Here is a 26,236-nt window from a genome sequence, read left to right as displayed (position 1 = left end):
AATACTCATCCAAGCGTAGAACATGCTTGTATATAGCTACGAAGCTAAGAGCGAGAAATACACCGCAATTTTTATGTACCTTTTCTATTTTCAGCGCAAGTATGCCTTGCCATGAAGAAAGACGTCGAAACATATTTTTATACTTTTACTGAGCGCATCGTCCGCATAGCCCATGGCAAACTAAACCGCTTTCCCTCTCAAATGCCAGTGAAAGATCGTGCTCTCTCTGCGACATTTCAAGCCTTGGGAATTTAACGGCAGGTGTTGATCTCATTGTAATTTTTTTTCTATTAACCTAATATCTGACGTACCTCGCACGCTGACGCATACCAGAACACGGTGTACGCGACATAGGGTCAGTTGTTTTGTGAGCAGCGCTACTGAACAACAGTGTGGACTGGATGTTAAGCCGAAGATTATAATGACATTATGGTGACAACGGCTGATATCATCTCGCCGGTTTCGGCCGGTGCGAAGATAAACGACAAGAATGAAGCGACCCACAAGCGAGAACCTGAATTTCAGAGGTAGGATATCCTAAGAATGGAGCCAGATTCCGTGGAAGTCGCGTGTGGTTTTTCGCTCTTTTGCCCACGTCTGTCTTGGCCAGGATGAACGTTAACTTCTGTTTCAAGTGCGATGGAGTCATGTGTTTATTTGCCTGTCTGTGTGCGTGCGTCTATTTGTGTGTGCGTGTCTGTGTATGTGTGTACGCGCGTGCGTGTGCATGCGCGTGTGTGCGTGCGTGTGTGTATGTGTGTGTGCGTGTTTGCGTGCGTGCGTGTGTCTGTACGTGTGTATGTACGTGCGCCTGTATGTGCGTGCGTGCGTGCGCACGCGCTCTTGGAAGAGAAGTCTCATTGCAGCGGGGTTCTGTTTGAACGCGCTCTTTAAGTGCGCTTCTGCACTGTGCTTCTGTTTCAACGCATTCGACGCACGTTAGTGCTTCAAAAGATCGGTACGCTGGGCTAGTTGTTATGGATGAGAGAGAGAGAGAAAGACAGAGAAAACGCTTTATTGAAATGCAGAGAATTTCATGTAAAATCGTTGGCTTGCTATACTCTGCGTTTAGAACGGGATTGTGGATGGAAGGCATTAATAGAGAGAGAAGAAATTAAAATAAAAAATCTTGATATAAGATAAAAAAATTACACCATCTCCCACTAAGGGGGAACATGAGGGGATGCGAAGCCGGAGCACTTGCACGATCGCGTTCCGTTGGCGTTCGCTGGGTGTGCTACCGACCTCGCGTCGTGGAACGCGAAGAGGAACACTACGCGCGTCGTGTCTTCCCTCTAGCCTGGCCGTTAATTCTCACAGGGCGTGCGGGGAACGCGGTCGACAGGCGCGAGAGAGAGGCAGCATGGGAGAAGAGAGAGAGGGGGAGGGCACGCGCATGCGCCGGTTCTCATCGCGGCGCTGCGCAGGAGAGAACTTCGGCATGTCGAGCCCGCATTTCAGAGGAGCCAACCGAGGCTGAGGCTCAATTGACTGGGGATGTTCACGTGTTGCAGCGGCTCCTGCGTAGCAGGAGTTCCGCGTCGTCACGCAAGCGGACAGGAGAGTAGCGCGAACGCGTCGCCTCGTCTCTAAGTTTCTTCTTTTGTATAGTTTTTTCATGCCACCCGTGCGTGCTTTATTTTATTTTTATTGCGATAGCAATTATATGGACAGTCTCGGCTGGATTTTGCCGTCGCCGCCGTCATGCACCGTATATGTATAAGTATGTATATATATATATATAAAGGCCCCAAAGAAAAATAACTCAGAAAAATGCTTCCGAAGCGCGGAATCGAACCAGGGACCTTTTGCTCCGCAGCGAGCGGCGCTATCCACTACGCCACGAAACGCAGATCCTCCACGTAGCTAACGGCGAGCGTTATATACACACCATTTAGCGCTGGACGGACTCAGAGACAGCAGGCGATAATAAGCGTTTGTTCATTACCAGCGAGGTGGCGCTAGGAGCCCGACGGGCACATTTAAAAGTCGTCGGCGAGCTCGCTCGCTTCTTCTTATATTGCGCATGGGAGAAGCTTGCCCTTCCGCTGTCTGCTCGCGCGGTTTTCTCATGGCGAGGGGTAGAGGAATGTTTCACGCTTTCACCGTGATGTCCGCGCTCATGTTACGGCGCGTACGAATGTCACTCGAGCTCAGGGACGCCGCCAAACGAACAAACAGAAGATGAGCGCGAACTATCAAGTGTCACAGCTCGACACTTGAAGCACGCTAGTTTCCTTCGCTGCTTCGGCCGCCTTTGCAACAGAAGCGCTGTTCAAACTGAGAGTATCCATTGGCGAGCCTCACTTCGTATAGCATTAGTTCCTTGCTATCGCATTCATTGCTTCGCCCTTGCGGCGAAACTGTGACTTTTCTTGAACAAGCGCCTAGCGCGCAGCCCTCATTAGAGCTTCAAGATCAATGTAGGCCTTTAAGCCGTCCCCCTTAATGGACCACCTTCCAAGATAGCACGTGTTGTGGTGCCCTTCCACCATCTGTTATGGAGGACAACCTGCCCCCGGGCTTTCCCCCGGGCTACACCTTCAGCGGCAACACCAGCCACTCCAGGGCCTACGACTTTCTTGTGAAGAAGACAGCAGGCCTCGTGCGACAGGAGGAGGCACAATGGGCCAGCCCACCTCGCCTCTCAGCCACCACCACCACACCAAAATGTCACACGAGGAAACTGAGAGACGCCACCAGACTCCTGCGCAAGGAATCAACACCACCTAGACCAACGTTACTAGAACAAACTCAGTTTAAAAGCTCCGCCGGAGAGGCGGTCCGCGTGGCGGTCGTGAGAACTAGTGGCGCTGCAGTCACGTCTAGCTCCTGCGGCTGGCGCTTGCTGTGACCGGCGCCGCCGATGTACGAGCGCACGTGGGTTACAGCGACGTCTGCGCTTTGTTAGCTCGTCATTTTTGCGACTGTTCTTGACCAGGCTTAGCGTCTTGTACGAAGACACGTGCATGATGTACGAAGCGTAACGAAGGGCGAACAGATTCACAGTGCGGTATGCCGACTTGCTTTGCGCCGGGCTGCAAGAGCGGCTACCGCAACGACGACTCCACTTCACGACACTTCTTCGGACCTGCAAAAGACCGTACGCCATTCAAGCATTGCATCGCAAAGATAGAAAGCTTACTGTTAAATGCAAGGTCGGTGACGTTCATTTTGAGAGTGACGACATTGTAAAGCACTATCGTCGTGTCGTTGCGGGACAAGAAGCTTTGATCCTACGTGGAAAGTGGGAACTCGCGCCAGGTGCCGTGCCGCGCTTGTTCCCAGCACTTCCACCCCACATTTCAAAGCCAAAATGTTCGGGATTTAGGCGCAAATCCCCCCCAAAACGCACGGCGTCCCGCGAAAGCCCAGTGCCCAATTTGAAGGAGCCGCCAGAAATAGAACAGCAAAACGAAAGGCAGGCGATTACCTATATACGCTACCGAGACTGAGAGTTGCATCACACTAACATTCGATCAGTTGTCAGCTGTCGCTATGCCTTCAAAGCAGCGGATTTTCGAGAGATTTTACGACGAGGTATTGAACAATTAAGGTGTGCGAAATATTTTACACTCGCCGGCTCGGGAACGGGCTGCTCAGCGCAAAAATTTGACATGGTACACATAGAAAAGACGAGGACCAGCGCTGGTCCTCGTCTTTTCTATGTGTACTGTGTCAAATTTTTTGCGCTGAGCAGTTTAATAATGGAATACCAACTAGCCCAATCCCACACTATGCTTCGGGAATGGAGACTTACTTGTGCAAAAGATAATTGTAGTTGACGAGCAGTTTAACTGCATAGTGAACGGCTACAGCACGAAACGCAAACGGCTGTCGTACAGTGTAAAGTGCTGCGGGCATGGAACATCTGCTCGGCGAAGTTGAAAAACTGAAGTTGAATACTGACGACTTTTCTAGCGACAGAGTATACGCGCGAATAACTGCTCGGTGCTCACATCACGGCCGATCTGTTCGAATTGTTTAAGGCACCGTAGAAGGATGAGACACCGAAAATACAACTATCCGCTGGAAAAAGTGCTCAGAGACGATATCTATTCGATGTAATCGCAGACTGAGATTTCATTTACCGAGTTCTCGTAAAATTTTCCGATTTTGGGTCAGTATCCCTTTAACCGTCGCGAAAACGTGTCTTGTAAACATTGCAAAGTATTGGTGATGTTTTTCGAGAAAGATTCTTCAATAAATTGTAGAAACATGAGTATTGTTTTTCATGAACGTTTTTGTATCTTGAGTAAGTACGCTTCTTTGTGCACTATAAAGGCTTTTACAAACGTGTTGGGTTGTTCTTGGTCTAGATAAGACGGCAGCGGCTAAAATTGTGGTGGTAATTATAAAAATTACTCTGAAAACCCTCATTCGCTTAGAAACTCCTATGCTTGGAAGTTAAGCGCAATGTAGACAGCTCAAATATTGCCACAGGGTCGTGACGTCGACGAAGGCAGCAGTCAGCAGGTCCGAGAGGGTCTTTATTAGGCCGAACTTGTGGCCGGGAAACTGAAAGTCAAACTACAGTAATACACTGATAGCGGCGAACAGAGCGTCGACCGTCGATCAACTGACAAGCGGTCAAGCGCGTCGGCTTTTATACAGGCGTTATCTCTCGACAAAGCTGGAACATTCGCGTGCAGCGCGCAGTCTTACCAAAACGATCTATTACAATCGCGAAGCTTCTCAAACACTGCTTCGCGGACAGCGTCGAGCGTTGATAACCGTCCTTGCTGGTCAAACCCGAATACATCAAAATAAAACAAGAAGTGGGCGTGGCAATATAGACCGAACATCGATTCTTAGCCAATCAATGAACAACTCACGCGGGCCAATGCATACAGACGACCTTATGCATATCCACCTAAGTATCCACCTAACTAGCACAATAAGAAAGTTGCCGCGAGCAACTGCGCGGCGGACCGCAGCGTTATGCCGTGGCAGCAGACGACGCGCCGATAGTGGCGCAAGACGGAACTGCAGCGCCGCTAGTTCTCGCGACCGCCGTTCGGACCACCCTCCTCCGCTGGCGGAGATACGGAGCTTTGAAACTGAGTTTGTTCTAGTAACGTTGACCTAGACTATTGACAAGGCCCCTCCAGAGAGAGCGTGACGTCACGCTAGTTGCCCACCTGCACGCACCCCGTCCGTCGTCTCCACTCGTTCTCGTTATATCTGCTATGGGCACTTACTGAAAGCCGGTGTTTCTTTTTTTGTTCCTGCGTGGTCTGCATTTGTTTACGCTTGCCTTTACACCTTACAGGCATCGAACTGTAACAAGAATCAGACATGCATTTGTAGAAGTGGTTTTATTAGGACGAAAGGCTAAAACCGTCCTACCTCATTCCTTGTTCAAGGTTTTGATTTTTCTGTCAGCAGCATTTTTTTGTGCTGTGCTTTCGATGGTGCAGTAATGCTTTCATTTGGGCCAGTTGGTGCAAATTTGTAACTTGATTCATGGCTGCGCTAAAAACACGGACAACAGAAGAGACGTACACAGGACGTCTCGCCCGTCCTGTGTACGTCTCTTTTGTTATCCGTGTTTTTAGCGCAGCCATGAATCAAGTTACAACTTTGGATGGTGTCGTTTCGAAGTCTACAAAAGTTGTTCAAAGCGACATTTGTTGCAACACGCGCTACAATCCGCACGATAGTCTCAGAGGTATGGCCATTTTCGCAAGTCTTTAGCTCAACATTTTCTAGCAGTGATGTGGAAATGGAGCTGACAATGCCTCGTTGGTTGTTCGACGCGAGGAACGCCTTTGCATTTTCTGCCTTGGTGAGCTTTTCGAAAACAAGCGTTGCCACCAGCATCATGTGCACAGTACATGGCTGCGGAAGCTTTAAGCTTCCTCTTGACAAGCTGCCATTCATTGTGTTAGCTTCCACATCTATGTTCCTGCTCTTCAGAACGAGTACGCTGCTGAAAAGTCCTTCCCGACGCTGCGTCGAAATGTGACAGCTTTCTGATGAAGTCAGCCTCGAGGAAGTGGATTTCGCAGACCTGCGCCAAGCATAACACAGACTTAATTACTTTCTTACGAAACGGGCTAATGGGAACTTTGGCACGACCCTGAGTATTTCTGCTCTATTTTACCGCACTGCCCTACCTGAAGCGCGACAAAACTACCATCACCGCACACGATACTCGCTCCGTTCAACAGTAACAGAGAAAGAACACCAGTAATGCGATAGAGCCGGTAAAAGAGCAAATTTCAGCAGTTTCTCACCTTGGAGTGTATGCTTGGTGTGAAATCCTTTCGCGGATTGGCTTTTATCCAAGACTTCTTCGGAGCTTCATCCTTGGGGAATGCGAAAACACGCACTTTCGGACCACTGTCATAATTGCCGCGGCATCCGGGAACACAACAACGTCCCATGTCGCACTGATCGAGGTGTAATCACATACTCACAAATGCAACACCAATAAAATAAGACACGTGGCAACAGACGAAGACTCAGAGCAGTGAGATGCAGCACCAAGGCTAACGCAGTCTAACCAGCGAAGCAGGTAGCGAAGAAAGGCAAACCTGTCGTGGCTTGTCCGCCGTTCGGGGTAAAAAAGTGCGCGGGGTCACCAACACTTACACCTGAGCGACGCGTCCTCGGCCACTGGACAGTAGGACAACTAGCGTGACGTATGCTGTCTGGAGAGAGGGGTATGAACAGGCCTTGTGAATAGTCTAGGTGGTGTTGAAGGAATAGGCCCCGAGCACTCCCAGGTGTACTCGAAGGGCGACGAAAACCTCGGCCTTCCCGCGGCGCACACCACGGACGAAAACAGGCAAGGCAGAGAACGGCACAAACCTCCCTGCTTCCATCGACGTTCCCCCTCAATACGAGGCAACACAGCAGACGGCCGCCGCCATTTTCTCGCCGCAAACATCGCCTGCCGCCGCCGTTGAAGGAGCCCCCGCCAAATGCAACCAAGGAGAGACGGGGATGGAGCAAAACCTGTCTTCCCTCCCTCGCCAAGAGAGCTACGGGAACAGCAGTCACAAGTTCCCCTCTCTCCCTTCTCGTGCTCGCACATCACCCCGGCGTCCTCCTCTCCCACCGTCTCCACCGCGGAGAGCAGCCCGACCGGTTCCGCACCTGCCCCCTCCGCAGCGTAGTGTGAGTGCGGACCACAACGCGGATGACCACGCCGCGTGACATACCCCCGAGCAAGAGATACTTCGTATCTAAAAATAAATAAAAACAATCACAGCATATCCACGAAGTGAGTGATGATGAAGGAGCTTGCTCCGCAGGTTGAATACGGTAAACCGTGAATCATCATCATATAAAGAAGTGAGACGAGAGTTCTTGCGGTGTGATTGTATGCACGTTATATACACAACGTTTATAATTTACATATCGGTGCACTATATAAACAAATTTACATTCACGAGCCTATTTGCGTTCAAGATAATTTACGTTCAAGAGCTAATTTACGGATCGCATAAGCTCGGGGGAACGGCGGCGGCAGCGAACCCTCGCTACTGCCGCCGCCTCGGTGCTGGTAGTGGCTTGTGCTTGCTGTCGGCGCTGGCGTCTCTCTTCGGCCTCGCGAGCTCTCACTGCAGGGTCTTGGCGGCGAGCCCGCGCTGCTGCCGCATTGCGAGCCCTCCACGCTGCTGCCTTGCCTTCTTCGGTGTTCATGATGAGCAGCGGTTGCGAAGTGCACTGAGTTATGTCCGGCGAAAGAGAAAGGAAGCGCGCCAAGAGCGAGCGCTATTTAAGCGCCACCCTCTAGCGGTCTCCTATCAAACTAGAGCACACGACGCGGGCCGAGCCACCTGAGTGGCGGCGTGCCATCTAGTGGGCGCGCTTGAATCAACGGAGAGCACAGCTGCGCCTCAAGCGGGAGCAATGAGAACTAGCGTACACGGCAGGAGGGACGAGAGACTACCCCCCAGCAAAAGGAGCAAGCTCCTAAAATCAAGACTGCGTATTTTGGCTCTTGGGCGGGGACGCGCGCTGGTAGAGTCTTTCGTTGTGTGCATGCACAGTACTATACTTTGTCTAGCTGACCGACGCTACCTAAATATGTAAACAGAAATTTCATCGCACGCCTTTGTTGCGTGAGGCAGACTAAAGGATCTAATGGCATCTTCGATAATTCGCACCGGTGTGCACCGGGGCGCCCAGGCGCTGCGATGATTGGACTAAACGGCGTACCAGGGCGCCCCTGTGCGCACCGGTGCGATTTGTCGAAGATGCCATAAGACACAGTCGAAAGATAGTTTTCGTTCTGAGCGTGGTAGAAGCGTAGCATCTAGCCCAGTTGGTATGAATGCATCGTAGAGAAGAGCGCGCAAAAAAACGAGCTATAAAAGGAAGAAAAAGCACGGGACGAGCGCTGACTGTCCACTGAAACATATATTGTGCTCTACCATGCCTAAATTCGCGCTTGTTCTGTAGTGCGTATGCGCTTGTTCCTGTGGCTGTGGTCAATGTGCGTATTTAGGCGTGCGCCTTTGCTACTATGCGTGGTTGCCTGAGTACGTGTACGCGTCTCGTGCGCGTACACGTGTATGTGTTTGTACAAGACACGATGCGACTGAAATGAGAAGAAAAAAAAAATGCTGTTTCCAACTTTAAAGGTGGAAGTGGACCCCAGAAAAGGTGTACCACTGGGTCGTTTCGTTCGGAGTCACCGGATACCTCTTCTGGAGTTTCGCGACTACCAAAGAGAGTAAGTGGGTCACTTTGACGCTTATTTACATATTTCCTGCGCTTCCAGTGTTGATGATTAGCGCATGCGCACCGTTATCTCATTCCTTCAGGCCAATATTTATTTTTACCTTGAAAGCTCAGCCCAGGGGTTTCAGCTTTCGCGTTCAAAAAGTGCGATCGCTGATACTTGAAAGAATACTTGAAAGAAATAAATGGTCATAACTTTAGAATGGCTCAAGATAACTACATAATTCTTTTTTGCTAAACATTCTTGAATAGACCGGGAGCTTGAAAATGTCGAATTCAAAGAAATCAATTTTAAAAAAATGCTTTTTTAAGGTGGTGACCTACCTTAAATGCGTGTTTCGTCGCACGGGCGGAGCTCAGAAGCCGCGTAGAAGGAAGTTCGTGGTTGGAATATGCCCCGCCAGGTGCCGCAACGATCCGAGCTGCTCACAAGAAAACCGTCTGCTCGTTCAGTGAACTCATTCAATTAACTTTAATTAATTATCCCGACCTATATTTAGTCCTTATCATTAGTCGTCTTATGCTCCAACATAATATATATCGAATTTAACTCTTGAAATTGAATCTGGACCATTTATTTCTTAGCAGTTCTAGTTTTTATTAAGGCTATTTCTGACTCTTCGGAAAGCTGGCATTAAAAGCTCGACGGGATGTGGCTGGAAGTGAACCAAGGCTCTGCCTCGTTACTCGCGTCTCTATTAACAAATGCTGGGGCATTACGAGCCATACAACGATGTCATTATAAGGCATGCCGTGCTTGAGGGCCCCGGAAATATCGACCACGTAGAGTTCGTTGACGTGCAGCTACCTAAATCCAAGTACAAGGGCCTCTATCATTTCGCCTTCATCTAAATGCGAGACGCTAATCGAAGGAGTGGAATTCATTCGGTGTCACCGTTCTCCACCGTATCGCAGGGGCTGCCTACGTTGGTTAAATGTTTAGAATTTTGCATGGAATATGTTATAACGTCAATATTACGCTATATCCTTATGCTTACACTACAATCATTCAGAAGTAAAACTAAACACCACGTGAACGCTATCTGTTGAGAGATAGACGAAGTGATTAGCTTTGGGCAGTGCGTAAATAATTTTCTAGAAGAGTTGAATGCACAGTGGCAACTGACATAATCTAAGTGCAACATACAGATTGATGTACGTTGCAGCGTAGCGCCATGCGCGAATTAATGGGAAATCACGTGACCAGCAAGCTGGTACAGAAGCATGGACGTCGAAATATCCACCGCTCAAACCTCAACAAGCTCTTCGCATTTTTTTTTCACACGATCATACAAGTCACTGTCAAACATCAAGAGGCGGCAACTCTTCCGTTTTCATGAAAAAAAAAATAAAAATATGATAACAGCTCTTCTTCGTTAACACAAAGCCGAATAAAATCAAAAGGTGCTTAATTTCAATTCCTATTACTCCACTACATTGCCAAAGCCTCACAATTAGAACCAAAGTTGACTGAGCAATAACCTCCCGTCAATGACGTCAACGACCTCTCTAAATATGGCAATTTTGCTCGGTCCGGACTTGCAACATCAAAAGCACGTGAAATATTGCTGGCGACACAACCAATGGGCATAGCAGTGTCGGCATTTCGTACGTAAGGACAATTAACAACGAATTAAAGTGATTTCTCGACAGTTTTTTATTTAACTTTGATACGCGTTGACTTTAGACTAACTGGGATATTTTTTTTTCGTCAAGTACATTTATTGACAGAAAAATTATGGTTCTAATCGACGCTGTGAAGGTGGTTGGACAGCGAAGCTGCATCAAACACCACACATGCTGATGGGGGGTATGTTTTATTATTACTTTAGAGTAATGGTATTATTATTTTAGAGTGCTAATCACTTTGTGGTCGCTGTGGTAGACTGTGATTGGCTCCACGACCATTTTCAGCAAGGCGAATTTGTTCCTTTCGTCGAGCATTGTATTCGCGCTGTTCTCCTGGTGTCTTTAATTTCCGTGGCCTACCGACGGCATTTTTAGAATGAACTGAATGTGCTGCTAGACGGGTCTCCCTTTTATATATGAAAGCGGGAAACAAACGCGGGGAGAAGGAATGGCCGTTTCAAGTCGTTCGAAGTTCTCGTGTGAAGTGCAAAGCAGCTGCAACCTAATCTTTACCGGGAACGCATGGTAGGGTGTTGCCATTGTCCACAGGCACCTCATGATCCAACATGCGGTTTTCATGCGTGTTTTGTGGTTTTCTTTATTGAAACGAATACTGAGCTCAATGCTGTATGTCTGATTCAAAGAAAGATATGCCGTTTGCTTTCTATTTTTAATGGGCCCCTAAACTGCCCAGAGGTCGAAATTTAGGTGTGGCGTTGCACTTGTGCGCGAGTCTACAGCGAACGCGTTCGTCGGCTCATCCTCCACCTCTCCGAATGCTGCTTCGTCAGTCTTCGCACCAGAGCTGCTTAAGCCGGGCGCAATGTTTGCTTCTTAATCTCATCTACCCACCTAATTTTCTGTCTCCCCCTCACGCGTTTGCCATCTCTTGGAATCCAGTCAGTTACCCTTAATGACCACCGGTTATCCTGCCGACGTCCTACGTGCCCGGCCCATATCCATTTCTTCTTGATTTCAACTTTTCTTGATTTCAAAAGAAGTTTGCAGGTATAACGTGGCAGCAGAAAGCACAGGACCGGGTTGCTTGGCGGAACATGGGAGAGGCCTTTGCCCTGCAGTGGGCGTAGACAGGCTGATGATGAATGTTTGCTTGCTTGCTTGTTCCTTGTGTTGATTCTTACCCACTACGGGGGATCGGCCATGAAACCGGCGGTTAATTTTTTTTTTAAATAAAGAATGAACTAAATTTGAAGAATGATTTGTGGATATGGAATAGGGAGTAGAATAATACAACAATATGAGAAACAATGAACGAATGAATGAATGGAAGTCTAGAGTACCAAATTTTGTTCAGGAATAAGTTAACAAGGAATTCTTTGTGTCTCACCGAGAAATTCGCATAGGGCTGAGCAGACATTCATCTTGCTGAAGCCAATGTGTCTGCTGAATCCGAACACTGTCATCATCAAGAACCGACACGCGCTCTCTTCGTTCTCTTCCTCATCTTCCGCTTCGCATCACGAGCGCGGGGACTTGAATAACAATGACGGGGAAATAAGGTGTGCAGCGAGAGAGAATGAAAGAGATGGAAAGAAAGACAAATATAGAAGTAGAGAGAAAGAAAGAGAAGGACAAAAAAAGATATAAGGCGAGAGAATACGTACAGAGGGAGAGAAAAAGAGAGCTAGAGAGAGAAATGGAGAGAAAGAAAAGGAAAAAAAGAGAGAAAACGATAGAAAGACACAGAAAGAAATAGAAAGAGAAAGAGAGAAAAGACAGAAAGACAGAGAACAAGCACCGAGAGAGAGAGAGAAACAAAACGATAGAGAAAGAGAGAACTAAAAAGAAAGAAAAGAAAAAATACACAAAGACAGTGAATGAAATAGACAGAGAGAGAAAGAGATACACAGAAACATACACAAAAAGAGATTGAAAAAAGGCAGACAGCAAGCATAACCAAGTACAGTACAGCAAGGGGTGGGAAAAAGAAGTGAAGGTGATGGGGAGGGAGTAATAATAATAATAATAATAATTATTATTATTATTATTATTATTATTATTATTATTATTATTATTATTATTAGCTCATCCAGTGCTTTGTCGCTGGATGAAAATCTTATCTGCGAATGCATTAAGCGCTTAAAACCATCCTTATCATGTGGGCCAGATGGCACCCCCTCCGCCATATTAAAAGCTTATGGTAGTATATTTGTCCCAGTACTAACTACGATATTTAATAACTGCCTGGACACTTCCACATTTCCAAGCATGTGGAAAACTGCTCGTGTTTTTCCAGTATTTAAGTCGGGCTCTAAAACAGATGCTTCTAATTATCGCCCGATTTCTCTACTATGTGCCACATCAAAGATCTTCGAGCTGGCTCTTCACGACATATTGTCTTTTAGTGTGAAAAACTCATTGATTCCTAATCAACATGGTTTTCTCGCTGGACGCTCAACTACCACAAATCTTGCTAGTTTCATGACGCAGATCTCCACACCTATTTCTCAGAGAGGACAGGTTGACGTAATTTACTGTGACCTGAGCAAGGCTTTTGACGTAGTCAGCCACACGCTGATTATGGTTAAACTTGCGCACTTTGATGTTGACTTGTCAGTTGTGAATCTCCTGCAGAGCTATCTGCTCAATAGATATTGTTATGTTGCCGTAAATGGCCAAACGTCTTCTTTGTATAAAGTGACTAGTGGGGTCCCTCAAGGGTCGGTATTAGGCCCACTCCTATTTTTAATTTACGTTAATGGTGTTTCTTTTGCCATTCGTAATTCTTCTTTCCTCTTGTATGCCGATGACATCAAGATTTTTAAGGAAATTCATTCAGTTAACGACTGTCGCTTGCTGCAGTCAGACTTGCGCTCTTTTTCCGAATGGTCCGACGGTAATAACCTTTGTCTGAATACCTCGAAGACAAAATTCATGTCTATCACTCGCAAAACATCTAGCGTGTCATTTCAATACTCTGTCAATTCTGTGCCGTTATGCAAGGTTTATGAAATCAGTGATCTTGGTGTTGTTGTTGACAGCGCGTTAAACTTTTCTTCTCACGTTAAGCGTGCTGCTATGCGGGGCCTTCGTTCTCTCGGATGTGTTTGTAGAATATCTCGAGAATTCAGGTCTCCCATGGCCCTACACAAATTGTACACGGCAATATGTCTTCCGCAACTTGAGTATGCGTCCGTGATATGGAATGGCTTTGCTCAATCCAGCGGTAACGCCATTGAACGAGTCCAGAAGAAATTCCTCAGCATATATAACCATCGCTTTGCTAGAAATGACTCTGGATCTCGTTCAAGTACTGCTGAATTATTATCACTGCCATCACTTCACTGCCGACGAAATCGCTCTGATCTCTTATTTCTTTACAAGCTAGTCCACGGTATCATATCGTGCCCTGTACTTCTCAATTGTGTAAATTTTCGAATTCCGCGTAAGTTAACCAGAGAGAACAGACCGTTTCATGTACCCGCCTGCTTCTTCCAACACTCTACCGTTCACAGAATACAAAGTCTCTATAATGTTAATTTTCTTGATCTTGACGTTTTTCATAGCCCACAATCATTGTTTTTATCCGAGCTTTGCACTGTTTTGACATAGTGTGGCACAATGTACAAAGTCTTCCCTTCTCAGTCTTTCCACATAGTTGTATATATGCAATCTAATTTTTTATGCCCCGTCAATATTTCTCGTGTTGTCTTATTTTACTCCTCCCCTTTTGTGTTCATTTCTCTTTGTCTACGTGTTTTTGCTCTTTTTATTTCTGAAAACTGTCTGTATTGTATTGTTTATTTTTATTGTTTTTTTTTTTGCGTGCGCCAGCACAAAGACCTTACGGTTGTTCCTGGGCACGTTAAATAAATGATTGATTAAATGATTTATTATTATTATTGTTATTATTATTATTATTATTATTATTATTATTATTAGGGGTCTTACGTCCCAAACCCACAATATGGTTATGAGGGACGCCCTAGTGAGGAACTCTGGAAATTTCGATAATCGAACATCGCAACATAACACGGACCTCTGCTATTTCGTGACGAGGAGGGAAAGGAGGAGATAAGAGGGTAACCTATAGCAGAGTCTTGTATAGTATAGCATATAGCAAGGGGTTGGAAACGGCGAGGTGAGAAGGGGGGTAAAGTATAGCACAGTCTTGTATACTAGAGTATGCAAGGCGTGGGAAAGGGATGTGAGGTGGAGGGAAAGGAGGAGGGCAACGCCACCTGCTTTGCTACTTCCTCAGTCTTCGCATCACTATTGCGGAACCGCCGCAAATTTAGATGTGAAGCATCTTATAGCGGAGTTCACTCCGGTGGTGGTGGTGGTGTGCGGTGTGACCATCCTTACTGCGCATGCGCGAACCCTCTCCACTTCCCCTCTCCCCTTTCCTGCTCACCACTCCCCCTCTGAAATGCGGGCTCTACATGCCGAAACACTGCTTCGCATCGCCTCATAATCCCCTTTAGCGGGAGATGGTGTGATTTTTTTAACACATAAGCGAACTCACTTCCAGGGTTGCCAATGGTGGCTACTTTTCGCCAAATTGGCGAATTTGAGAGACGCGTGGCGACCTACAATTATGAATGGCGACTTGGCGAATTTTTGGCGATTTTCGGCTTAGGTCTCCACTGAGTTATGCATCCTAAGATTAGTGTCTTCCCAATGAATGAGCGGTAACATTCTCTGTATTTTTCTTGGTTTTAAACCCACGAGTAGAATGTGCACATTACGCGTCATTCGGTTTGTCCGTCCTGTAACTCCTGTGCATCTCCTCAATTCGTCTAGATGCAGGAGGTACTGGAACGTCCCCCGGCGACATTTTAGCAAAATGTAAGTCAGCGGACTGCCTTGAAAACCGCGAGGTGGCAGTTTCTATAAGTTTATGGTTTTAGGTGTTTTAAGCTTCTCTAAAGTTTCGCTTCTGAAGGGGCTAGACGATGGGTTGGCCACGTGTTCCGACCAATTGTTCCGCCAAAGCTCCAAATGTTCTGAATCGCTTGGCGACTTATTCACTGTTGCGGTACCCCCAATTCAGCTCGCAAAGACTACTTTGGAATAGCGAGGAGAGGCGGATACACGGCTATTTGTGCAATAAAGAATATTTATTGAGGCATTTTCCACTGTTCTGGGTGAGCGTGTGCAATGAAAACAATTCCTATATAACATTTTACATTGTCAACCTGATCATTAATAACGCGTCGGATTGACGCGTGTAGATATAGGCGACTATAAGAAAGGGTCGGTGGCGTCCGGTGTCATATTAGTTCACAATGAAAAGGTGTAAGACTGCTGTAAGAATTCTGTCGTGTTACCTTCAATAAACCTTTTAATCCTTTTATTTATATAAGGGTACGTAAAGCTGTCTACAAAGAACGCTTTCATGGTTTTCGCCCAGGGTTTACCACACTTTTACCTTTGAAACGAGCGGACAGGGAGGGAATGATATCATGAGCGTTTCATTCATTCACCCTCGCGCCACCACGCACATCTTGCGGCTAGTCGGAAAAGCAGCACTATGCACTCACATGGTGAAGCGGGCGATGCGACTGGCATCGAGAAACGTCAATATAATTTCAGGGTCTTGGATGGTACTGTATTCTACGGGGCTATACGTGAGTGGAAATTTTTATTACTAAGTTTGCCACACATATCTAGAATGGCGACTTTTTTGGCGAAATTTGTAAAAAAAATGGCGACTTTTGGCGACTTCTTGCTCGTCGTTTGGCGACATTTACTCGAAAGTCAGTGGCAACCCTGCTCACTTCGTTGATGCACCTAAGAACATCCTTTCTCTATGGGACGGTGAGGCCTGTTGTAAGAGCTAACATTTCTTAGTGGCGTTTTAATAAACGCCATTTCTAGGCCTTACAGTTTGCTACTGCTAACTTCGGCGGCACGACCATGGGATGGATTACTGCTGGTGTTATATGGTGATTCAACTTCGCCTTTGTTCACACTGAGCATTCGCTGTAAAACCATTGATTCGTCTTTTCTTTTAACGACACTATATCGTGCCGATTTCCTTCCTAGATGCCTATATTTTGGAGAAAGCGCCGCAATTCTTCTCAAACGGCTCCTACGGTTTCGAGCGAAAGCAGGTAAGGTATAGTTGGTCATATTGATATGAATTACACCTAGATTCATTACGACTACTGAATCGCTACAGAAGAACCGATGTAGTCGATCGAGATAGTAACTGCAAGAATCCAATCAATTGGTGTCTTAAGAGGCGCGTTAAACGACCGCAGGTCGATCACCAAAACGCATGCACAGTAACGGATAACTTTCCGTTTTGCAATATGTACGCAATTATGAGAACAATGTTTTCGATGAATTTGAAGCTTTTATGGATATTACTTTTGTGTGCATATTTTTCTTGTGTTCACGAATGTTCGTGCCGGCGCAAGTATTACAGAATTATCATGCAGGCATAAATAAAAAGATACCTCGTGTGCATTGCAATAAACAACCAACTTATTTCCCACATACCATGTGCGTATGCAAGAAGCCTTTTCTTTCAGTTTCACGCTTTCCTCTGCGCAAAGAGAAGGTGAAAAAAAAAACAGTTAAAAGTCTCCGACCTACAGAAAACAAAAAATCTACCTGAACAAATAGCCTTAGTACGTGGTTTCCACACTATGCGTCAACATGAATGTGAGTCTGTAATAATGGATGCCGTAGCCTCAATAGCAATGAATCTGTTGAAATCCATCTCAAAAATTTAATTTGGAATTATCAAGGAAGCTCCGAGATGGGGGCGCAAGCTCTCACATGAAACCTTAAAAAAAACGCAAGCTATGAAAGATTGTATCACTTATAAGCATGTGACCAACACTTCGGTACAAGCGTGGGTCAAGGTAACTATGGGAGATGTTTTTTTATGTTGCTCTTTTTTTGTTCTGAGGTGAACGCGTGTAATGCGCTTACACCGTTGCCATGTGATCGCGAGGAGTGTTTTCGGCCAAACACACTGGCGAGGATACAGGAAGATGACGCACCACATCACGCATATTAATTTCTTGATGTCACTGCCTGGTTTAATCCTGTCATTTGTTTGGGTTTTCTTATAGACGCGTGACTTACATGCAGTAACTTTCATTTATCCTTTTTTTTACGTATATTGCACGTTTAACTACGACACTGAGCATTTCTTGATGTCTGTGCCTGGGCCCTGTCATTTGTTTAGCTTCTCTTATGCACGCGTGATTTACATATGATAACGAGAACTAGCAGACAACAGTGCCAAGGTAAGTATAAGGCATGTGATTTGGAGTAATTACGATATGAATGTGAAAAAAGCTAAGTGCACTGAAAGATAACTTGCCACCGGCAGGGGCCAAACCTGCAACCTTTGAATAACGCATCCGATGCTCTACCATTTGAGCTGCGGCGGTGGTCATCCTCCCGTCCACTTCATTGGGTATATATGTGCATTTAAACCTGTTGGTGTTAGTCAGCGTCCATCGCAGTCATGGCTGCGAGTGTGGAACACTCTTTTTCTACCTGCTGGCGTCACTCTGCACGAAGGATGACCGCCGCTGTAGCTCAATTGGTAGAGCATCCGACGCGTTATTCGATGGTTGCAGGTTCAGCCCCTGCCGGCGGCAAGTTATCTTTCAGTCCACTTTACTTTCTTCACGTTTATATCATAATTCCTGCAAATTAAATGCCCTGCCCTTCCCTTGGCATTATTGTCTGCTACTGCTGGTTAGTATTGCGTCTAATAAACAAAAAAGAGCCCTAAAAAATCCCCCTTCTTTCGTTCTTGCATGTAATAACTCTCATTTATGCTAATTTTTATACGTCTATTGCACTGTTAATTATAACACTAAGCATTGTGTCACTTTGGTGAAATTCTTGGGTTCACAGGGGGCAGGCGCCTTGTCACTCTCTTTTCCCCTTTTTGGCCGGTTGCCTGGGCGACTGTACTTTTTTTTTTGCGTAAAATAAACTTCAACTTCAATCCTTCCTCACGATGTGCAACCAGCTATTCCCGGCAAGCACTACTGTCACGTGATCAAACGCTTTGTTATTCATCAAAACTCAATCCCTGCCAAGAATACTGTTTCACTCGACCGTGCAGGACATTGCAAACTGGGAGTGGCAGACGACGAAGTATATGGTGGTTATCGCTTGGAAGTGGTACCTCTTGCATCCCGTGTTAGCCCGGTTGACCGCCTACGCCGCACCTTCGGTAAGCAATACGCTTATTGTCCACAACATTACGCATACACACTTCGATGTAAGGTAGAAAGGTGGGCCAGTTTTCGAATCGGTGCATAATTGGAAGACAGCGCTCGTCCTGTGTGCTCTTTTTCTTGAATCACCGTCGTTTTCGCGCTGGTTTTCCAATTACACACACTTCGCGCACGTGGATTTTGTCCAAGCTCGAGCAAGCAGCTTCCCACCATAGATCCCTAATTTCTGAGAACCAAAAAAGACAAGTGTAACGTTTCTGCGGAATACATTTGAACATAAATCCTTAAGAGCTCATTTTCCTCGAAGTCAAAGCAAGACAGCCGTTCAGAATAAGATGGGGGCTCGAATATATGAGCGACAGTTGAAAAGTGAATTCTCGTGTTGGTCCCCATTACCTCCCCCCTCTCCCACTCTGGATACGGCAAAGATAAATTGGTCAGTGACCAAGCGTGTTGCTTAATTAGCTGGTAAATGTTAACTATTGGCGGCTTTTGCCTCCAAATTCCGGTTGGTGAGCCAAATGTCCGGCAACTTTGTCTGTGTTATTGGTCTATTCCCTTACACTGCAAATTCTCTATAGCATGGAGGTACTTATTTTGTGCGTAAAATTTACATTGGCACCTACTGAGAAGAAAACAAAATGTTTCTTTTTTTTTTTTGCTGCCATAGTTTTAAAAGCAACCTTGTTCCTATTTAGCAAATAGAGAATTTTTTTTTATGTTTGTAAGGCGTTACCTGGACTCCAACGTAATTTGAGCGGCCTGGCCGATTCTATGAATTCGCGTCGACATGTCCTTCAAGTGTTGAGTTTGTAATTTTTTGTGCCGTTACCTACGTCCTATCTGCCTTCTGCGTTTTAATCGTATGCATGCTCGCCTATCAGTTCAATCCAAGTCAATGCCACCAATTTTCTTCGCTTAACTACCCAAATAATTTGGGGCGGAGGGGGGGGGGGGCTTAACACTATCACCAAGATACGCTTAAAAACTCCGGAGCAAGGGATTAACGGTTTAACGGATTAACCCACATGGGTTTTCAAAGGCGCATCCAAATCTATGAAGAATGCCGGTGTTTCTTTTTTTTTTATTTCACTTTTATAAAAAAATGTGGCCTCCGCGGTCATATATGTGCTGCTGTGTGAAACAGCAGCACATATATTTTGCGGCTGCCCACTTTACGTGCCACAACGAAAAACTCGAGCTTCAACGCTGGCAGGAATCAGAGTGGCAACACTATGCGAAAGTGGTATTTTGTCAGCAATGTGCGATCAATGTCACCAAGTGCTACAAGGGCAGTTATAAATTTTCTTAATAACACAGAAGGGAACGCTAGACTGTAGCGAAACCACTGTGTTACGTGGTTATTGCGTATACTCATCACCTCTTCTTCTCCCCATCATCACCCTACACCATTCTTTTTTTTTCCTCCTTCCTTTTCCCCTGTGCAGAGTAGCAGGCTATAACGTACTAGCTCAGGCCGACCTCTCTGCCTTCAAATAAGTTCTCTCTGTCTCTCTCTCTCCCTGGTTAGCCTTGGTTTCTTTCCCATCACATTTCTCTCTCTCTATCGCTCTCTCGCTGTCACGCAAGTGGTGATCACTAAACTACTCGCAGCTGACACCCGTCTTCTACGCTGTCTACTCCTCGCTGTTCACGGCCTTCAGCTTTGGCTGGGAAGCGACCCTGCTCTTCCTGGGACAACACGCCGTCTTCTACGCCACGGTCTCGCTGCGCAGCACAGCACTGTGCTACGTGGTCGCCGCCCTGATCCACCTCCAAGAGTTCTATCTCCCGCTGAGTCCATTCCACGTGAGTCACAACACTTATCTGTTTTTTTCGGTATCCCTGCCATTCGCCGTCTTTTTTTTTTTCTTTTCTTTCGTTCTTTTTGTCTGCTTCGGTAAACTGGCCACACGTTGTTGATGTTGTCATTTAGCTCTTGCGCCAAACGCAGCTTGGCTGGATAAGAGCCCCGCCATTGGGAGGCAGAAGCCAGTGATAAAAGGCTGAATAGAATCACGGTGCGGACCGAAGTAAACGGACCCCTAAAATTTTCTCAGCTTTCTCACGGGGAAACGAATGATCATTATTTACTATACATGTGACCGCAACATTATACAGGGTGCCCCGGCTATCTCTAGGCGGTGTTTAAAAATATGCCGACGCACTCTTTGACGACGCGACCAAATGCATGTTGCTGACTATTGCATGGAGTACGTCACAAATTTTTTTATTGCAAGAGCAATTATATGGGCAGTCTCGGCTGGCTTTTGCCGCCACCGTCATGCACCGTATATATATATATATATATATATATGTGTGTGTGTGTGTGTGTGTGTGTGTGTGTGTGTGTGTGTGTGTGTGTGTGTGTTCCAAAAAAAATAATTCAGAAAAATGCTTCCGTAGCGCGAAATCAATCCAGCGACCTCACGCTTCGCAGCGCGTGGCGCTAACCACTACGCCACAAAGCGCAGATCCTTCAGGCAGCTAACGTCGAGCGTTATACACACACCCTTTACTGCTAGCAGTACTCAGAGATGGCAGGCGCTTATAAGCGTTTCTTCATTACCTGCAGGAGTGCAACGGGCGCAATTAAATGTCGTCGGCCAGCTCGCTCGCTTCTTCTAATATTTGCGCAGGGAGAACCTTGCCCTTCCGCTGTCTGCTCGCGCGGTAGTTGCTGCCGGGGGGGGGGGGGGGGGGTAGATGTTTTTGCAGCGTAGCAGCGCGTCGATTACGGGCCACTTTTCTTGCTATCGCATTCATTGCTTCGCCCTTGCGGCGAAACTGTGACTTTTTTTAGTTTTCCGCTTAATTGCCTAATTAGGCATGTTTAACATTTGAATCAAAGAAGCTGCCCAAAAATTCCAATTAGAATGTTGTTGATCGGTTTGCAAAACGTCCCATCAGATAGTTTGTAACTTCATATGTGTTACGTAGTAGTGTTTTTGCGCTTAGTACAGATGCCCGCGAAATACGAAAAAAAAAGAAAAGATCATCCAGCTTTGCTTCGCGGACACCGATGAAACAGACTCTTGTGGCGTTCCCTTCGTCAGACTAACGCAGTTCTATGTTTTGCAAGTCTTTCTGGTATGTTGTATCACTGCTCTTGATTAAAAACTCTTTGTCAAACTTTGAGATGGCAGTATAGTTTTATTGCACCTTGACCCTACCACTCTTATACACAGGTTTACAAAGAAGTCTTCGCTTAAGATGCTCCGATATGTTGTATCACTGCTCTTCCTTAAACACTCTTTGTTAAGCTTTGAGGTGGCAGTATAACCACCACCTTCTATAACCACAAAGTATGACGTGACAGTGGTGTGACTGGAAACGCGCACGCCATTTCTTGGGCTAACTGTTGCCTTCTTCCTTTTAAATGCGGAGCATTTCTTAGTCGCACCTGCGGCGTCGGCCGCCGTCCACACCCCCACTGCACATGCTCGGCTCGTCTCGTGCCGGCAGCAAGCCTCTCCTCTCCCTCCCTCGCATGCTCGGCTCGTCTCGTGCCGGCAGCAGGCCTCTCCTCTCCCTCCCTCCCTCCCTCCTCTCCGTCCCGCCCTCCTCTAGATCGAACGTGGGCGGTGTGTATATAAGCGGCGGAGCGCGAGTTCGGAATTCAGTCAAGGGCGACTTTACTTGGCTTTCGTTTGACTTGACGCTTTGCTTGACTCGAGTAGATGCAATGGAAGCAACAGTACTTTCAATCAGCGTCCCACCACTCGTTGAAGGCAACGTTACCCCACCCTCACAGTCGTCGGCGTCAACAACAGCAAGCAACGCAGAAGACAAGGCTGCGAAGAGACGAGCATACGACGCTGAATGCAAGCGTTTGAAGCGAGCTGCGGACCCGGAACTTCGTGCACGAGAAGCAGCTGCGAGACGGCAACGACGGGCTGCGGATCCTTCACTCGGGGAACGAGAAGCAGCTGCGAAACGGCAACGACGGGCTCTGGATCCTGAACGTCGTGCTCGACAAGCAGCAACCATTCGTGATCGTCGAGCAGCGGATCCATCACTCGGGCAGCGGGACGCTTCTGCGAAACCCAATTACGCAACATTCTCTCGATACCCCCACCACTCTGCGACGCATTTACTCGAGTTCCCCCCGTGGGAAGATGCGGGCGACATTTTTTTAGTGGAAGTTGCGTGTAGCGAGATTTACCCAATTTCTCTGGCACATACTCGGTTTAGGATGATGATAGTTTTCTAATAGGCCGCACAGATTTCTGTGGCACAAACCCGTTTGTTGGGCTAATTGTTGCCCTCATTTTTAGTGGATACCAGTGGTGAGTAGTGGGATTCACCCAATGCCTGTGGCACATACCCGTATAGGATACCCCCAAGCGTTACCACGGATCCCGGACATGAAAGGCTCGACAAATAACAGCTTCGCCGTTAATACCACGTGACATGCCCGCTTCATCGCCTATGCGTGCCGTGATTGCAGTGCTCCGTAACGTTCCGCGTACAAATGATATGCTTTCCTCGCGACAGTTTATCACAACGATAAGCAGACGCAGCGGCTGCCGTTGAGTGTGCTTGTAGTTTTGATACGACACCGCTTGTGTCGCCGCTAGCAATTGTGTTCTTCGCACAGCCACCACCATCGTCGCTGCCCTATCGAGGCAGCACAACCGGGTAAATGCTACGGTCGTTTGCATGCGGAACGTTAGGGAGCACTGGAATATTCGCGCGAAATGGCGCGCAAGCAGGCATGTCACGTTGCATTTTTTTTAAATAATCTGCGGGCATCCGCAGTAAGCAGAAAAACAGTAATACTTAATAGCTGGAAAGCAAGATACTTTCTAATCGGACGTTTTGCAAAACTATCTGCAACTTTCTCATTGGAATTCTTCGCCCAGCTTCGTTGCCTCATAATTTAGCTAAATAAGGTGGCTTAATTAGGCAAATAATCAGAACACAAAAATACTCAGCCTTACTCCAGGCAATAGTCAGCAAGACGCACTTGTTGGCGTCATCATTGAGTGCGTTGGCATATTTTTAAACTCTGGCTAAATATAGCTGGGCCACACTGTATATCCTTATCTCGTTGTATTTAGAGCTAACACGTAACATAAGTGACACGCAACCTGATAAAATAGATATTTCTATGTAGAGCGCGTAAAACGCCTCCCACATAAAAGAACACCGAAATGCACTGTCCAATACAGAAATACGAGAAACGTCCCACCAAAGGACGCATATATAGTGTGCGGATCAACGGCTATTCGAAACATTAACATCACTATTGGGGCGGAGTAATGCCGTACACTCCTAAAACCTGATGGCAATGTCGCGTGTTAAACCTACTCGCGCAAATTGTTGTCACGTCGCCGTTCCCAAAGAAGCTAAACATCTCTATGTCATATTTATAGATGGCTCCGCAGTACTTATCCTCCGACAGCAACACCGGGTCTACCGTCTATGAGGCGGGAATAGCGACGGCTGCTCGTCGAGTAGAGGACGTCACGCCGAAGTGATGTGTGGCCCCATCGCCATGACCCTCCCCTCGCAAACTAGGATAGTCGTCCGCCGGATAATCAAATAAAGTCTTTTCACTCACTCACCTTTCCGTCAGAACCTGAGAACCAATGTCCCCGTAGAGGGACAGGGAATCTAAAGAGGATGTAATTACGAAAGAAAATTAAGCTCAAGTCTTCGTTCATTTTGTTTAATTCACGCAGAAAATCTGAAATTGGCTCCTTCTTCTTACTTTGCTGATTTCAGTGCCCTGTGCATTTTCTTAGCTTTTATTTTTTGTTTGTCAGCGCATCACTGCTTACGCTGAAAAAACGTTTCTTGAAACATTTTAGATTCAGTATTTGGTTCCTCTAAAATGCCACGCAACATCAGTAAACGAGCAACATTTCACAAAAGGACAGACTGGTGGCCTAGTCGGTAGTGCATAATTCTGAACAGTAGCGCAATGAAGCACACGGACGGGGCTGTGTCCCGCCTTGATCTGTCGCCGTCCGTGTTCTTCTTTGCTCTACCGTTCAGAATGAAACATTTTACAGCAAAGCTGTTATGCTTAAAGTTTGCTGTGTATCGTAGATTGAAAATTATCATCGTTATGAACCGGTACGCGCTCTCTTCGTCTTCTTCTTCATCGTTGTCCTCTTCTTCGTCTTCTGCTTTGCTCCCACAACACGTGCGCCGATTTGTCCAGAGTCGGATGCAATAACTTTGACGGGCGAGAACGAGACAGAGAGAGAAAAAGAGAGAGAGAGAAAGAAATAGAAAGAAAAATAAAGGGAGAAATTATTGGCGAAAAAAATTCTTTACGAGGCGATATACGAACCCGCGCAACCACAATCCGATGGCGAGCGTCGTAACCACTCGGCTATTCGGCCGCGCTAGCAGAGCACAGAATAGCCTTGTATAGTGTAGTATAGCATGTGAGTAGGAAAGGGAAGTGAGGCAGAAGAAGAGGGAAAGGAGGAGGGGAGGATAAGCACAGGAGGAGGAGGAAGAAACTTTATTCAGAAAAAAAGTCACAGTTTCGTCGCAAGGGGGAAGCAATGAATGCGATAGCAAGAAACTAATGCTATACGAAGTGAGGCTCGAGAATGGATACTCTCAGTTTGAACAGCGCTCCTGTTGCAAAGGCGGCCGAAGCAGCGAAGGAAACTAGCGTGCTTCAAGTGTCGAGCTGTGACACTTGATAGTTCCCGCTCATCTTGTTTGTTCGTTTAGCGGCATCTCTTGAGCTCGAGTGACTTTCGTACGCTCCGTAACATGAGCGCGGACATCACGGTGAAAGCTCGAAACACCCCTCTTCCCCTCACCACAAGAAAACCGCGCGAGCAGACAGCGGAAGGGCAAGGTTCTCCCTGCGCAAATATAAGAAGCGAGTGAGCCCGCCGACGACTTTTAAATCCGCCCGTCGCGCTCCTCGCGCCATCTCGCTGATACTGAAGAAACGCTTATAAGCGCCTGCCATCTCTGAGTCCTGCCAGCGGTAAAGAGTGTGTATATAACGCTCGCCGTTAGCTACCTGAAGGCTCTGTGCTTTCTGGCTAAGTGGTTAGCGTCACGCGCTGCGGAACGAGAGGTCGCTGGTTCGATTCCGCGCTTCGGAAGCATTTTTCTGAATTACTTTTCTTTGGGCCTTTGATCTATATATATATATACATACTTATACATATACGGTGCATGACGGCGGCGACGTCGACGGTAAAATCCAGTCGAGACTGCCCATAAAATTGCTATCGCAATAAAAGAAAAAAATTAAATGCAGGTAGCACAGGAGAAATAGAGAAATAGAAGGAAAGTGAAGAAAGGGAGAAAAAGATAGAAGGCGAGAGAACTACCACAGAGAGAGAGACACACAAAGAAAGAGAAAAATACAGAGAACTATGGGGACGTAACAGAGAAAAGATCAAGACTGAGAAAGAAACAGAGAGATAAAGAGATAGACAACAAGCAAAGAAAAAGAAAAGCAAGCATAACCATGTATAGTAAAGTATAACAAGGTGTGGCATAGGGAAAGAAAGGTGAGAGGGTGAAAGCCTAGCCAAGCCAGGACCAGCTAGGTGCCCACCAGCTCTGCTGTGACTCAGCCTTGCGCAACTAAGTGCAATCTGCGCTAATTTTTTCTTGCGTTAGCGACACTGGCCTAGCCGAGCCAGTTTTGCCTGGATCCTCAAGAGCCGTGCTGCGCATGCGCGAGGATCAGTGATGTCACGCACCGGCGGCGGCGAGTCCTGCGCACTCCGCCGCCGCCGCGC

The 26,236-nt window shown here is 46.7% G+C and overlaps 1 protein-coding gene across 8 annotated transcripts in view; it reads left to right on the top strand.

The window, feature by feature from the left end:
- Nucleotides 1-313: 313 nt before the first annotated feature.
- LOC119373850 (protein-cysteine N-palmitoyltransferase Rasp) overlaps nt 314-26,236 on the top strand; it is a 149,517-nt gene continuing 123,594 nt past the window's right edge. For 6 of the 8 annotated variants that reach the window (XM_049410925.1, XM_049410923.1, XM_049410924.1 and 3 more), the window contains exons 1-5: nt 314-527; nt 8,598-8,689; nt 16,336-16,403; nt 18,389-18,499; nt 20,118-20,312. In XM_049410925.1, coding sequence (XP_049266882.1) covers nt 430-527; nt 8,598-8,689; nt 16,336-16,403; nt 18,389-18,499; nt 20,118-20,312 — 564 coding nt within the window. In that variant the 5' untranslated portion in view covers nt 314-429. The remainder of the gene's footprint in view (nt 528-8,597; nt 8,690-16,335; nt 16,404-18,388; nt 18,500-20,117; nt 20,313-26,236) is intronic. The other 2 variants (XM_037643919.2, XM_049410919.1) reach the window with 2 other exon arrangements.

Source organism: Rhipicephalus sanguineus, chromosome 11 (genome assembly GCF_013339695.2).
Source record: "Rhipicephalus sanguineus isolate Rsan-2018 chromosome 11, BIME_Rsan_1.4, whole genome shotgun sequence".
NCBI classification, from domain to species: domain Eukaryota; kingdom Metazoa; phylum Arthropoda; class Arachnida; order Ixodida; family Ixodidae; genus Rhipicephalus; species Rhipicephalus sanguineus.
Note: the sequence above shows the minus strand (reverse complement) of the source record. Positions and strands in the feature narration are given on the sequence as shown.